This window comes from Equus asinus, chromosome 15, assembly GCF_041296235.1.
Source record: "Equus asinus isolate D_3611 breed Donkey chromosome 15, EquAss-T2T_v2, whole genome shotgun sequence".
In the NCBI taxonomy this organism is placed as follows: domain Eukaryota; kingdom Metazoa; phylum Chordata; class Mammalia; order Perissodactyla; family Equidae; genus Equus; species Equus asinus.
In genome coordinates this window covers 15,947,141-15,963,204 of record NC_091804.1, presented here as the reverse complement: position 1 = coordinate 15,963,204, position 16,064 = coordinate 15,947,141, and the positions used below count along the sequence as shown (strand labels likewise).

Sequence of the window (16,064 nt, the reverse complement as noted above, 5' to 3'; positions counted from 1 at the left end):
AGGAAGAAGGACCTGGCCACCCACTTCCGAAAAACATGGCCATGATAACCCTGTGAATAGCAGCAGAACATTGTCTGATATAGCATGTCTGATATAGATGAGGGGAAGGTGCAAAAAGACCAGGCAAGGTTCCCTCCACTGTATACGGGGTCACTAGGAGTTGGAATCGACTCAATGGCAGCAACAATATGTAATAGTTAATATAAAGTAACATGAGGTTTCACCACGTGCCAGGCACTGTTCTGAGCTCTTTCACATAAATTAACTTGTTTAATAATCACAAAAAACTCTCCATGCTAGTGGGACTGATTTTATCCTAGTTTTACAGGTGAGTAAACCGAGGCACCAACAATAACAAATCAGTAAGTATTCAAACCACGAGGATCCACCAAGTACTCAAACCAGAAACCTAGGAGCTATTATTTGTGAATTTTCCCTCTCCTTCACCTTAGCCAAGTCTACCTTCAAACATATTTCAAATCGACCCATTCTCTCCATGCCCACTGCTGCCACCCTGATATGCACTACCATCATCCCTAGGCTGCACATGACAACAGCTGTCTAATTGTCTCACCTCAGCCATTCTCGCTCTCTCCAATTTCTTCTCCTAAGAGCCACCTACTCATTGCATGTACTGATAACCTCCAAGTTCCCCACTGTGGCCACAGGCCCTGTGTGATCTGGCTCCAGCCTGCCTCTCTTACTCGGCTCACATGACTCTCCCTCCCCTTCATTGTCCTCGACCCTGGCCACCTTTCTGCTCCTCAGCACACCAAGCTCTTTCCAAATTGGGGCCTATGTTCATGCTATACACCCATTCCCGGGAATATTCTTCCCCTGCTTTTTACCTGGCTAGATCCTTCTATCCTTCATATCTCACACACAATCCTCTCCCCAGAGCCACGTCTCCTAGAGCCTCCATCTAATGTAGGTCCATGCCCCTCCAGTTATTCCTTGTCTCAGTAAAGGTGTGTTTGTCTGTTTGCTTTTGGTGAAGGAAGATTGGCCCTGAGCTAACATCTGTTGCCAATCTTCCTCTTTTTGCTTGAGTAAGACTGTTACTGAGCTAACATCTGTGCCAATCTTTCTCTGTCTTGTATGTGGGACGCCACTACAGCATGGCTTGATGAGCAGTGTGTAGGTCTGTGCCCAGGATCCCAACCCATGAACACAAGGCCGCAGAAGTGGAGCACTTGAACTTAACCACTATGCCACCAGGCTGGCCCCAAGGTGTGTTTCTAATTTTTTTTAAATAGGCCTTATCCAGACTATGATTCTCTGTATTCCTAGTTTTTTTCTTAATCTGTCTTACTTGAAGTTACTTGAGAAGAAGAGGGACCATGTCTGTCTGGTTCACTATTGAACATCTAGCACTTAGAACAGCATCTGGCATGAAAGCAGTGCTCAAATATTTGTAGAATAAAATGCCAGAGGTGAGCTGCTTTTAAAGTAAGCTATGTATTTCCTGGGTATTATATAGATACCACTAGATGACTGATTTCTGACGTATTGCATGATTTGCTCCTATTTCAGCAGGACATTTTTTACACTTACATATTCTAACATAAAATTACAAATAGGACAACTCATTCAAAACTAAAACCAACTGTGGAAAAACTTATTATCATTTGGCCTTATCTACCTCACCAAGTATTATACAGTTTGTTATCATGGCCAAAAGTTACTCCCAGGAGTATTCTGCTAGGCAGCCAAAGACATCATCAGTTTTATTTTCCACACAAGATACAAGAGCAATTCTTTCATGAACTATAATTCAAGAAAGAGTTACTCCTCTATCTTATCAATAATTTAAAAGGAAGGAATAATGGTAAATAGTGTTCAATAACATATTTTGTAAACAGAAAACAGCGTGGCTTAGTGCAAACGCTAGAGGAGAGACTTTCTGTAACCCACCAAATTACTACTTAACTCTCAGCATACTAACAAGTAGCTAAAACATATGGGGTCATAAACCAGCAATACCACATTGGCCAAACACGGTCATGTGTAGTCTGCATAATTAGAAGTGAATAGGAAGAAAAATGTAGGCTTTCAACGTCCATGGGCTGTTAACTTGATACCTCCTGTTCTTTTTTTAAGAACACTTTGTCATTAAAAAAATATCAAGTTACGTTAGAGAAGCAGGGGACTTCCAGCCAGTCAGAGGCTCAACTGATTGCCATTTCTTCTCTAAGATATAATTCTGCAGGTCTTCGTAGATTCCTGGGCCACGATAACGGCGGAATATTCCATCCTTTGCACTAAAATTATCAAAATAAACTGATTACAAACAAGTGTTACAGATAAAAAAAATCAAAATAACTATTGGTTTTACATGGGAACTCCACTTTGAATTTTAATTTGGCTCAAATGAAGAAAAACGATATAATTAGGCATAAAGCAGAAAGTAAGCATAAATATTAATCTTTTACAAATGAGAAATTCCAAAACAGAAAGCATTCAACATTCTATTTTATCACTGCACAATTTGTAACTATAAACGAAGTTCTTGGCAGTGTTTAATCTGCCAAGTTACTTTTCATTATTTTTGCTACCAATTATTTTGAGTTTTCTTATGACAGCAAAGCAGTAATTGTTACCAAGTTTTAAAAAATTGTATCCACATTTCCAAATTTATGTTATTCAATCCCTCCCCTCAAAGTCAACAAAACACCTCTTAGTGTCGCATGCCCCTTCAGGCTTCCCTCCCTCTCGCTCTCTCACCAGTCAAGCTCCCTAAGGGAAGAGTCCGCACTTGCCATCCTCTCCTCTCATATTATTCATTCACTACTCAGCATGACTGGGGCTTCTGCTACCACGACTCCATTGAAAGTGCTCAAAGTGGGAGAGTCTCCCATGACTCCCACTGCCGTATCAACAGAGCACTTTTCTGCTGTTTTTCCTTGGTCTGTCATTGGCACTGTCCCCTACTGAATACCCCTTCCTTCCTCCTTTCCCTTGCCTTTTATGACATTAGCTCTCTGGACTTCTCCCTACTACTCTGACCATCCCTTCTCAGTTTCTTGCTCCCTGTATTTCTTCACAGATGTCCTAATGTTGGTCAACCACAGGTTCTATCCTTGACCTGCTTCTCTTTCCAATGGGTATGTGTTCTCTAGATATATTTCAACTGTTACCTATCTCAGTGCTGAGGAAGGCCCAATACGTATCTCAAGTCTAGATCTTTCTTCTGAGTTCTAGATCCTGCACCCTATGAGCCAGCCATATAGAACTAGTTACTGTTCTCAGAAGGGATCTCATTTTCTCCTGGGCTTTTCCATGATATCTCCTCTCTCTGGAAAGGCCTCTTCTACCTTGTCTGCTTCACCAATTCCTATGGAACTATTAAGAATCATCCCACCTTTTCTATCGTCAGAAAAGTCTTCTCTGACCTCCCTCCTCCACACCTATTCACCGCCTGAAATTAGGTTCCCTTCTCTGCAGCACGCTGGGCATTGCTCTCTCCTAATAGCTCATATTCAGTGCAGAGCAGTCTTTCTCCTGAATGAGCGACGGTTTTGGAAAACAACTGAGAATTCCTGGTACATTATCTACTGATTTCTAATCTTCGCAAGACCAAAAAGTTACTTAAACTTACTGGAAAAATGCCGGGAGAGTGGTGACAAAGAAGCGGCCACTCAAACCTACAAGAAGCAAAAACAAAAAAAGTTACAAGTCAGACTTGGTCTGCCCCAAATACCTCACTTAAGTTCTAAGAACAAGCAGCCTTGAGCTTGCTTTCATAACCACATTATCAAAATCATCACAAGTATTGAATTGCATTTACCATTTCTTTTTTTGACTTAAAGAAATTTTACTTTTTTTAACCATTTTTATTTACCTAACACTTTCCAGTCACTGACATACAACCTGCTTATCTACGATGAGTTACCCTGGAGTTTTCTGGCTTGTGCGCCACTTGGAATTGTACGATGGCTGAAAGGATAAGTTTGAGAGGCATGCAAGCCGGGTTAAATACTAAATTCTCCATTTAGTAGCTTTGTGACCTTATACAAATTAGTTAACCTTTATACCTCATCTATAAAATGGGTGTATTAAATTATTACAATTAACTGAATATAATTAACAAAATAAACAATTAACTGAATTCTTCTGAAGTTAGATTAGATCAGTTGTTAAGTGCTTAGCACATAACAACAACTCAATAAATTACAGGTATTATTATATCAGTTATAAGCCTAAAAGAAACAATAAAGGGGCTGGCCCCATGTGGCCAAGTGGTTAAGTTCATGCGCTCCACTTCGGTGACCCTGGGTTTGCTGGTTCAGATGCTGGGTGCGGACCTACACACCGCTCATCAAGCCATGCTGTGGCAGCATCCCACATAGAAGAACCAGAATGACTTACAACCAGGATATACAACTATGTACTGGGGCTTTGTGGAAAGAGGAAAAAAAAAAACGGAAGATTGGCAACAGATGTTAGCTCAGGGCCAATCTTCCTCAGTAAAAAAGCAAAAAAAAAAAAGAACAATAAAGAATATGAAATAACAAGATCATGTATAATCTTTGCACATTTATAAAATTTGCAAGTACTGTCAAGGTACTCTATGTACATTAAACAGATGTGCCCAATTTGCCTTAGCAAACCTTTACTGAGCACTAACTCCATATCAAATGCTATGCTAGATACATGTGAAGACAAAGACAAATAAAACCCTTAGTCACTCAGCAAATATTTACTAAGCACCATTTTTGATCCAGGGACTGTGATAGGCACAGATAAGCAAAACACATACAGTCTGTTCTCACACAACTCTCAGTCTGGTGGCAGAGGGAAAGAACTTAATAATCACAATCATAGCATAAACAGAGATAGATGATCTCAAGAAAAGGGATGCAATGAAAACCTGAATAAGACTAGGAATGAAGAACAGGTCCCTGCTGTTTAAATGTTTACAAACAAATACTTAAGTGGACATCAAGAGTGAGTAACCCTGGTCTGGCAAAGAGAAAGAAAGCTAAAGGATACTCCTGGCCAGCATGGAAAAATGACAGACACCATTTTAACATTTCTCTTCACTTCTGCCTTTCCCACTGAAGAACAATCTGGACAAAATAAAATATCTATTCAAATAAAGTAGCTCAAATTTTATATCTCTGTGGTCACTTGCCATTTCAAATACTGAAGCTTTACTTTTAAAAACATGGAAAATTTGCTTAGACCCATTTTATAAATTAAATCTGTATTCAGCATAATAATTTATTGATTGATGATGAGTCCTCCCAAAGGATTCTCTATTTTTTCTCATATCAAATCAAGAAGACTTTAAAACATCCCTATGGCACTTAAAAGAAAACACAGTACTCTGAAGGTAGTAAAAGTGAACGTTACACAAAGAAACATTTACTACATACGTTTATTATTGTACATTAAAGGAAAAGAAAGGCTGTACTGGCAGTCACAAAAACAGAGGTGACCTGGTGACCTGAGAAGTCAACTGAGGATTGTAATAAGCATCTCTGTCTACAGGGCATCTCTGGCTCTAACAGTGCTTGGAACTCCATCCTAGGAGGGAACAAAGGTATCTTTCAGTATACTGCCAACTCTCAACTGCCAGACGACAAAGTGTTGGCAATCCTAAATGCTTAAAAATTATCATATGCTTCTGTTTAAAATAAATATTACAAAGTTTCTTATCTCACTTCTTTCCTAGCTATAGTCTTATGACCACCAAAAAGTTTTATCTAAGGAAAATTACAGTGTTAGAAATCACACTTCATTACTTGACTTTTAAAAGGCAATGAGCAAACAAAGAAGATTCCACTACTTCTTCAAGCTTCTATTTTGATTTTATCTTTATTAGAATAAATAGATAGGATTTCTAATAAATGTTAGGTATCATGGAAGGCAGTATTTTTAACTTATTCTTTAAAGTCTTTCATATCTTCTTGGTCATCACTGGCCATGGCAATAAGTAAAAAAGCAAATAAATAAATATTAAAAATATTTCATAAAACACACTAAATCATACAATATGCAAAACAATATTTCCAGATTCAAGGGCCAGCTTGCCTGGGGTCAAACCTCACTTCTACGTCGTCTTAGTCTGTAACACGAAACAGTTAATTTAAGCTATTTGGGCTTCAGTTTTCTTATTATAAATGGGCAGAATTTCGATTTTGTAGTATTTCAGTATTAAATGATTTTATACTTATAAAGCATATAGAAAAGTGTCTGACATATAATAAATACTAAATAAATGCTAGCTATTATTTTTCTATATGTAAATCTCTGATTCAAAGTTAGAATAAAATAAGAGGATGTAATAAACACTAATTTAGTCTTAAGTGCTTTGGAAATTGCACATTATTTTGGATAACATATCTTTAAAAATAAATGTGTCCTTGAAAATCAATGAGTACAGAGAAAATAAGAAAAAAGAAACACAGTGGCAGATGGTCTTTGGGATTTTTCTGCATCTTTCTGGTTCAGGCTAGAAGGTATAACAGGACACTTATTCCCAAAATTGTTAGATTAAAGCACATAAGAATTTTATGGCTCTTGATACGAATTGCTGTTTTGTTTTCCATAACCAGTACACCAATTTACAAGGCCATCGACTAAGGTTCATTTAAAACAAGACCACTATTAATAAATTGTAGCACCTCCAGACTGCTTTCATTTACGCTTCTTTGTCAATATTTCTTCAAATGACAACTCGTGGAATATTAATAATAAGGTTATAGCATCTAACTCAGATATGACTTCAGTTTGTTGTCTGGAATAAAATACCGTCACTGAAGATGTATTCAGTAAAATCTATAACAACAAAATCAAGAACAGCCAAAGTGGTCCTTAGATTATGACACACTACTAAGCGCTTGAAGATTCGACACCACACGAAATTCATCTCAAATAAATGTCACTTGTGAGAGGCTGAAAGACGTCAGACAGCCCTGGGTCTCATGTCAGTGCTCCAAAAATGTCTTTTAACCTTTAATACTGATGTGATGAACTGTCAAGGGAGAATGTCATTACCCGAAAAGTTAAAACATGACCACCTTGGAATAGAGAAGTACCATCTGAGGTTGTGGCTTCAGGGTTTAAAAACAAGTGAGGATCTTAAAGATTTATAACAGCACGGCAACAGCTCATTTCAAGGTTTGCATAATGGTTCATGCAACAAACTTCAGAAAGTGTGGAAGAAACAAGTGCATTCATAAACCTAAAGGTTAAATAAATAAATAAATAACAGGGATAAAGTTTGACCACAAAGTCTCCAAAATTTCTGCATGCTTTTTTTACCTTAAGGGTAATTTAATTTCCACTTTAAAAAGAAGGTTGCATTGCAACATAAAAGGGGCACTAATCCAGAATGCAGGAAAAAGTTAATTTCTTATTAGCAAGCTTATCTTAAAGACATATAGCAAAACATAAAGAATTAAAATATTAGAGAAAAAATTATGGCATAGAATTATATTTTGATATGCAAAAACACAACAGAAATTAAGTTCAATACTAAGAAAATAAGGATAGCTATTAGCTTCTGTTCTACTATTTATTAGCTGTGTTACCTTGGGCATATTATTTAACTTCTCTAAGCCTCAGTATTCTGAATAATACAGAGATAAAGAGTTTGTTCTTCCTAGGGTTGTTGTGAAGCTAAAATGTATGTATGTGCTTAAATAACCGGCTGAAGTAAAGGCTTACTAAATGTTAGTTAATATCACTAAAGAAAGCAGCAGAAGGAAAACAATGGAAAAAAGTAGAACTAACCATACCCTAAAGTTGTCAACAGAATACAAAAGACTAACTTTTACAATTACAAAATTAAAATATTAACAGGAAGTGAAGTACAGTAAACTAAATTGGCTTCTGTAATAAATTAGTGGTTTTAAACACAATGCTTACTCTTGGCCACCGCAGGGGTCCCGCTTACCTCTAATCTAGTCAAATGGCCACCACTCATGCATGCTCTATGAACAGCTGCTGTTTTCCTGTCCTTGACAACTAAGCTTATCTGCATGGAACAGACGGTTCAAGTACTTACTCATTAAATTTAATTCCCCAAATTCAGCTCAACTGCAACATCACCTGGACTATGCAGGATTGAAGAGGCAGTGTAATGTACCCTCATCTAAGGCCTGTCCTTTCCTGGACGTCTACATCTCGGCTGTAAAAATGCAATGAGCTTATTATAATCCCCAGTGTTTCTAATTCTCAAATCTTCTTTTCTGTTTAAAATACCTTAAAAACATCTCTTATTTTATATACCAATGAAAGAATTATAGAGTATGAACTATGAGTGAGAATTATTAAAGAGTAAGAATGATAAAATTCTTGAATAAGATTTATAAAAGAATTATTAAAGGGTATGCATGAAGACTTCAAAAATTCTTACTTTCCCTTTCTTTTAAATTTCACTTGAGGGAAAAGAAATGAAATTATCCCTTGCTAGCACTCTTGTGGCAAGGCAGCTCTGATGAAAGAGTGTACTGATGGAGATCTGTAACCAAATAAAAGTCTGTAGACAGAAATATCCAGTAAAGTGCTAAACTGTAGAGAAAAATCATCATTTCAATGGTTTCCCATGGCCCATTCAGGACATTAGATTTTGTAAAAGTGAAGTAAATACGCAGATAGCTCCCAGGAATAGGGACAAGCTGCCCCAGAGGCTTGCCAGTAAACGAGTACCACATGAGAGACTCTCTTCATTTGGCTTCCAGGAGCCCCCACTTCGCCATCTCCCTCCCACCTCCCTGGCTTCTCCTTTTCCTCTGATGGAACTATTTCTTTCCTTCTAATTGTTAGAGTGACCTGGTTCTCAACCCTCAAACCAGTTCTCCAGCACACACTCCCTAAATAATCTCAATTCTTTCCTTCATTTCAAATACCACTACACTGATCACCCTCAGTTGTAAATCTCTAGCTCATCTCTACTTGGATTTCTATTAAACATCTCAGACTTACACCCTGTCCCAACCTGCTCCTCCTTCAGTCTTCATCTTCTCTCTTTCTACCAAATGCTACAACTAATCTATCAGGAAATCCCTTTGGATAATGTAGCCAAATGTAGTATCTCGAATCCAATCACTTACCATTGCTGCTACTAGTCCAAAACTCCCTCTTCTCAACTCATGGGCCACTACAGTAACCTCCGAACTGCGCCTCCTGCCTCCACTTCCGACGCCCTATAGTCCATGTTTCACATAGCAGCCAAAGGGCTTATTTTAAAACATAAATCATGTCATGTCACTCCTCTGCTCAAAACCTTCCAGGAGCTTCCTTCTTATGATACTTCAGATAAAACCTAAACTCCCTGCCATGGCCAAAAAGACAGTGTATGGTCTGGTCCCTAGCTATATCTCCAGCCCCATTTATCTGAAGTACCCCACTGGCTGTCATATTGGTCCTCAAATAAGCCAAGCACACTCCCACCTGCCCAGGGTGTTTGCTCTGCCTGGAATGCTCCTCCCCCAAAGCTGGTGAAATTCACTCTCCCAATCTGTCAAGACCTCTGGTCAAACACTCCTTCCCTGTACATCCTCTTTAAAATAGTGGCTGCCATTATTTTCTACATTTTTGACCCTGCTTACTTTTCTTCATAGCCTTTACCACCATTAGACATTATTTGCTCTTTTACTTTTGGTACTGTTTATCTCCTTCACCAGAATGTAAGCTCAATGAGGAGCCAGCTCTTTGTCTTCCTTATTCACCTCTGCATCCCAGGATCCAGAACATGGCCTGGTGCAGGGCAGGAACTCAAATATTTGAATAAACACATTATTTCTAAACTCTATTAAAAGATTAATTGAAAGCTAGGTTTGTAATTTAAAGTAAAATTATAAAAACCAAATAGTATAATAAACATAAAATATATAAACATAAAATAGTATAATCTGAAGTGAAATATTCTCTAGGCCACTCAATCATGCATGTAGAATTTTGTCTCCTAAGTTTTATTTACAGTTTTTAAGTTTTTATAACTTAAAGAATTCTAGACTTTCTACTTTAAAAAATTATTCTACTACATAAAACAATCATTTTTCCTTTTATGGACAGTGTTTCCTCACTATTTCTATAGAATACCACATCAAAGACTTTTTTCCTTCTTCTTTGATAAAGATTTCAAACATATATAGCTTGTTTTACATAAATACTATGAGTCAGTGATGAATTTGTTTTTTAAATATTTCATCATAATCAATTTCTCTCTTACTTCACTATCAAAAAAGCACTTAATCCACTTATAGTGGAAAAGACAGTTGTAAGTCTACATTTTAGATGGAAAGATTATCTTCAGTTAGACTTAGATTTGTGAATCCATCACAAAGCCAACTGTTTAATTCTTTTAACTCAAATCATGCTGTGAATTCACAGTAGGTATACAAAATGACTGAAATGTGATTGGCCAGCTGCATTTCTAAGAAACTCATCATAAAATGTGTCTAGTGTCCACTAATTAACAAGGGTTATACCTGATTTCACTGGACTCAAACTACTAAAAGATGAAAACAAGTTTACAGCAAAAATGTAATTCTAATAACTTGACCTCCAAACAGAATAACTCATTATAATGGCCCAAACCACGAACTAATAACCACAACTGTTCATCTTGAAATAGCAGATGGCCAGAAGTGGCTCAGATTCAAATGCTCAAAAGATGGAGCCTTAAGGACTCATGGCTTTTAATAGAAATCTCTCTCCATGGGTTTCTCAACACATTGATCTTAACACACAACCATCCAATTTGTTGCCCAAGTAACTGGTAATTCATTACCTTGTGTTTTTTGAACTCTCAGTAAGTACAGAAAGGCAATAGCTACACTTGCATACCTACCTTCTTTTTTCCCTTGTAAAGGGAGGCAACAGGTAGAAATTAAATGTAGATAGGAAAAAATGAATAAACTTTGAACATAGACAAATTAGAGATTTCAATCTACAAAAGCCCAATTTTTCTTCTCTGGATTCATATGTAATACACACAGTTATTTTTAAACTGCAAATAGAAATTAATTGTATCTTTTCAGAATTCAAGTCTCCTCTACCTTCCTCTTCCTTTTGAAAAATTACATCATTAACAGCTAATAAATGTAGATGGAATGACAGAATTAGAAATTCACCATTCTGGAACCCACAATGAAACATTTAACTCAGGTAAGATCATCAAGTATCTTAAAACCCAAAGTATCACCCACAGATTACCTGCCGATTACAAACTGGGGTCTTTTCTTTGTAACTGAGATGCTTAATGTCATTACCTTAACCAAGTGCTCAAACGCGACATCACTAATGGTGACAGTACATGTCTTCTGATGGGATACAATATAAAGTCACAGCATCATCTATGAAGTACTCTTGCATAAATGTCTAACCCAAAATAACAGCTCTAGACTGAACTTCAAGTTTATAGAAAATGCAGAAAACACAAGAATAAGCTAAATGTCACCAGAAGGAAACCCGGGCAAATTCCTGGTCAGTTCTTTTGGGCAAATTCCTGATCAGTTCTTTTCAGAATATCAATGTCATGAAAAAAATGGGGACTATTCTAGATAAAGGGCAACTAAAAACATATCAACCAAATGAAAATGGTGAACCTTGATTAGATCCTGGGTCAAAAAACTGTAAGAAGTCATGTGGGAAATAATTAGGGAAATTGTAATATGCTGAAGTATTGAAGAGAAAAATATCATGATGTCTGCAACTTATTTTCAAAAGACTTAGCAAAAAATAATAATATAAAAATATAAATATATATATACACACATATATGTATGTGTAAACAGACTCAAATATGCCAAAATGTTATCTATTGATTCTAGATGGTCAGTTCAAGGGTACCCCTTATCCTCGAAAAGGATCTTGAAATACACTTGAAAATTTTAAAAATAAAAAGTAACAAACTTTTGCATTTAATGTTTGACATCCACAGTACCTGGTTCTTGAATGACATCTACCTTCCCGACGCTGATCTGAAGTAAGTCACCATTCTTTGCAAATGTCTCCCATTCTGAATCAGTCTGCTGGCAGGATGGACACCAAGGGGCATAACTATAAAAGAAGAATGGTCAATCAATATAAACATATGAAAAATATCTGTAAAAAAAAAACAAAGAGAAATAGAGTATTTAACTTTAAAAAAATTCTTAGTGGCCAGCCCAGTGGCATAGTGGTTAAGTTCACATACTCTGCTTCAGTGGCCTGGTGTTCATAGGCTCAGATCCTGGGCATAGACCCACACATTACTCACCAAGCCATGTTGTGGCAGCATTCCACACACAAAATAGAGGAGGTTAGCTCAGGGACAATCTTCCTCAAGCAAAAAGAGGAAGACTGGCAACAGATGTTCACTCAGGGCCAATCTTCCTCACAAAAAAAAGCAAAAACAAAAACTTAACAAAAAGGAAGGACAAAAGCAAGCTTTTCTCAAGTCATTTGATACAGAAAAACAGAAGCGCATTTCCCCCCTAGAATTTAATGTATGAGTATCAATTCCCTGGGAAGAAAATTAGCCAAAGTTTAAGAAGATTTTCACAAATTGTATAATACATAAAATATTTTATTTCAGTGTTATTCTCAGAATCAACTCAAATTTTGTCACTTTCCAGATGGCTTTTGATATTTGAGGGTTAACACTGTTTTGAGTGCCCTACTAAATGAGGACAATTTTCACCAGGATGTCCCTAAACTAGCCAAACCAGTTTCGGATCCATCAAAGGTACAGATCTGATGAACAGAGACCAGAAGATCTGTCAACAGTAGGTCCCCAAGAACGTGAGGCATTTCCAAAGTCTGTGGCAGTTCTCAACCATTCCGAGAAAAAAGTTAAAGGCTAAACCAGTTTTACCCAACACTTTCTTAAATGGGAGTTAGAAACACCTGGGCCATTAACCAGAACCCTGGTTTTACATTTATTTTTTCATTCAATAAACATGAATTGACAACTATGCTACAAGCTGAAGCTACCAGTGTGAACAAGACAGACAGGTGCCTCCTCTCCTTGCAGACTGTACAGTGCAGAAGTGGACAGAGCTAAGCTCAGGGGTAATGACAGTCCCGGTGGCAAATGCTGTGACTGAGAGTGAGGAACACTGCTATGGATACACTCAGGAGCTGGGTGATCTCAGAAGGGGTCACAGAGAAAGAGGCACACGTCCTAAGATCTAAAGTCGGAGGGAACAGCCAGAGAGGGGTTAAGGAATGTTCTAATCTGAGCAGAGAGAATGGTATGTGTGAAGCCTCAGATTACTGAGAGGGGATGGTGAAGACATTATCCACAGCCTTTAAAAATGTTATAAAAGGAGTTAGGACTTTATTTGAAGCGCCATGTAAGCCCTAAAGAGGTAAGAGAATTATGATCCGATTTACATTTCGGAAAAATCACTTGCAATTCTGTGGATGATGGATCAGGGAAGGGTGAGATGGAAGCAAAGAGAAGAACTGGAAGGCTGGGCCATCAACCTGGCAAGATGCTGGTGGCCTCACCTTGCTCTCCCATGGTCCTGGAACACATCACGAATACTCACACCATAAAGCTCTGAAGTGGTTCATTTCATCTGCAGATGTTAAAATGGGATCCAGAGAAGTGTGCTGTTTAGAAAGCTCAGTGGATTGAATAGTAATCCCTAAAAAAAAATATGTCCAAGATCTAACCCTGGTACCTGTGAATGTGACCTAGAAAAAGAGGTAGGAAAGAATGCCTGCTAAAAAGAAGAAAATACACACTGGGGAAAAACTGCCTTAAGAAAGGAAATAAGGGGAAAAAGTGATAAACAACTGATCAAATTCCATAACAAGATTTAGGCTCAAAGTGTCACTGACTAACTGCCCCGAGTAACTGAAAGGAGGTTTCAAAAGCATTTAACTTTCTCAAAAGTCTTTTTTAGTTATGTTAAAATATTCAACCACCAATTGCCCTGAATCAGTCCAAACCCCACCGCAAGAAGGATGCCTGTGCAGGTGGGCAGAAAAGTGACCAAAAGTTACCTTTGCTTCATTTTAATGTTAAGATCCCTGCCCCAGCAGGAGCTTAAGCCTTATTAGCACAACACGCGATGTGTATGAAAGCATATTTTCAAAGCAAACCTGTGTGAGCTTATACCCACCTCTGCATGTGATGACAAAACTTCCCTTTTGAATATTCATTCCGCATTCAAAATAAAAGGCCCCTGCTTTTCCTTGCTTGGAGAGCCACAGCTTTGAAAGCGATTCCCATGGTCTCCTTTATTTGCTGAAAACAAACTTTATATTGTGTGACAACTACTTTGGGTGAAGGCTTTGATTTCAACTCACCAAGAGGCCAACCCACTTTGGTTCGGTAACAAAAGGTGCTGTCAGGTCATTATTTACAAATCCTTTTATCTTGAACTGAGCAGAAGCAGGTATATAAGTGTCATTCAAAAAAAAAATACAAACCAACTGTGCTGAATAACAACAAAACCCTGAAACTGGGCAAGATTTTGGTCTTTCACATAAATAAAGATGGGGGGGTAGGTGGTAAAAAGTCAAGACAGTAAAAGCATTGAGATTAGACAGAACCCAGAAGAGAAAGGGCTGCTCAAAGCAAGGCATGCATTTCTCTCTCCAGGGAGGCCCCAGAAGCCGCCAGACTTCGTAAGCACAGTCGTTCATCCTCTCAACTCCATCTCTCGCAAAGACTGGTATAGCCAATTCCAAGATCATTCTAAGAGGTCATTAATCCTCCCATTACAGCTCACTGTCCAGTCTCTGAGATCCAAGAGACACAGACTAGAGAACGTGATCCAAGAACAATCTACTGACAGTTTGAATTTGGATGTTTTTTAAACACTTGTATTTCTACATTTCCAGGGCAAAGTACATTCCCGGTATACAGTAAGTGCTTAATAAATGTTCGCTAAATAAATAAGTAAACAAACTTCAAAGAAAATTACATTCTTCATCTGAGAAGACAATTTTCTACATATTTTCTAAATATGGAAATGGCAGATGAGACTGGGGCAAACTGATGGTAAACTTTAGGGAAAAAAGGAACATTTTATTATTAAGTACACTTCAACAGGCATTTCAGTATATTGGATAAGAGCTGGGCCAGATTCAGAAAGACCAACCACATTAACCATGTGACTTTGGGCAGGTTGATAATCACTCCATGCCTCAGTTTCCTCATCTGCAAAATGGGATAACAGCAACTACCTTAGCAGGTTATTGGGAAATTAGATGACACGTGTAAAGCAGACACATACTAGGAACAATCATTAATACAAAGTACATTTGTAACACACAACTTGGTTTCCAAGACACTTTTATGACGCATTAGCTCGTGTGAACTTTACAACCTCATTGTCAAACACACAAAGCAGGTGTAAAGTGACTCGCTTGAGGTCACCCAAGACCACACAGAGCAAGAACTCAGATGGAGGTATTTATGTGATAAAAATCTCCAACGAAAATAAGACCCAACACCCACAGAGAGAGAGGAAGAGGGGAGTGAGGGAGTGGGAGAGGAAGAGAGAAAGAGAGAAGGAATAAGCAATAAATTCCAAAAATAAGGAGGAAATCTTGACATACAATTTAATAAACTCTAGATCCTCTCTGCTTTGTTTCTCTAGGCCTGTTTCTTCATATAACTCCTGGATACATTTCCTACATCAGTAATTATTAAATCATGTAAATTTCATCATTTTTCAAAATCTCAGTCCCTCATCTCTAGACAGGCTCTTATACGAATTAGGGTTTTGGTGATATTGACCCTCAGATACACAACACCCTTGAGGTAATTTCAGACATTCCTTATACAGAGCGCTATCTGTTGGTCTAGGCACTGTTACTGCCATTATTTCCAAGATTTAATCAGAGCTTATTCTGTTGGAAGGCACCAAGACCATTCACTAACCCAGTGGGTTCTTTTGGTGGTTGAGATAAGCCAACTCTCCCTCTCAGGTGTGGGAATTGTGCCATTGTTGCAGCTTTTAAAATCATTAGTATTCTTTTGTATACAAAGGATAGTAATTTAGACAGTAATTTAGAACCTACTATAAGTAAAATACCTCCAGGGCCCAAATGAACACAAAGAAGGAAAGTCACATGATCTTCACGCTCTGCTCTCCCGTGCTCTCTTT

General features: G+C 37.8%; 1 protein-coding gene across 1 annotated transcript in view; it reads right to left on the bottom strand.

Moving 5' to 3' along the window:
* The window catches only part of TMX4 (thioredoxin related transmembrane protein 4), a 45,634-nt gene that overhangs the window by 22,694 nt on the left and 6,876 nt on the right, over positions 1-16,064 (bottom strand). Inside the window, exons 2-4 of the mRNA XM_014828685.3 lie at positions 11,900-12,015; positions 3,599-3,644; positions 2,133-2,261 (exon numbers count right to left, since the gene is read on the bottom strand). Of these exons, the coding sequence (XP_014684171.2) occupies positions 2,133-2,261; positions 3,599-3,644; positions 11,900-12,015 (291 nt within the window). The remainder of the gene's footprint in view (positions 1-2,132; positions 2,262-3,598; positions 3,645-11,899; positions 12,016-16,064) is intronic.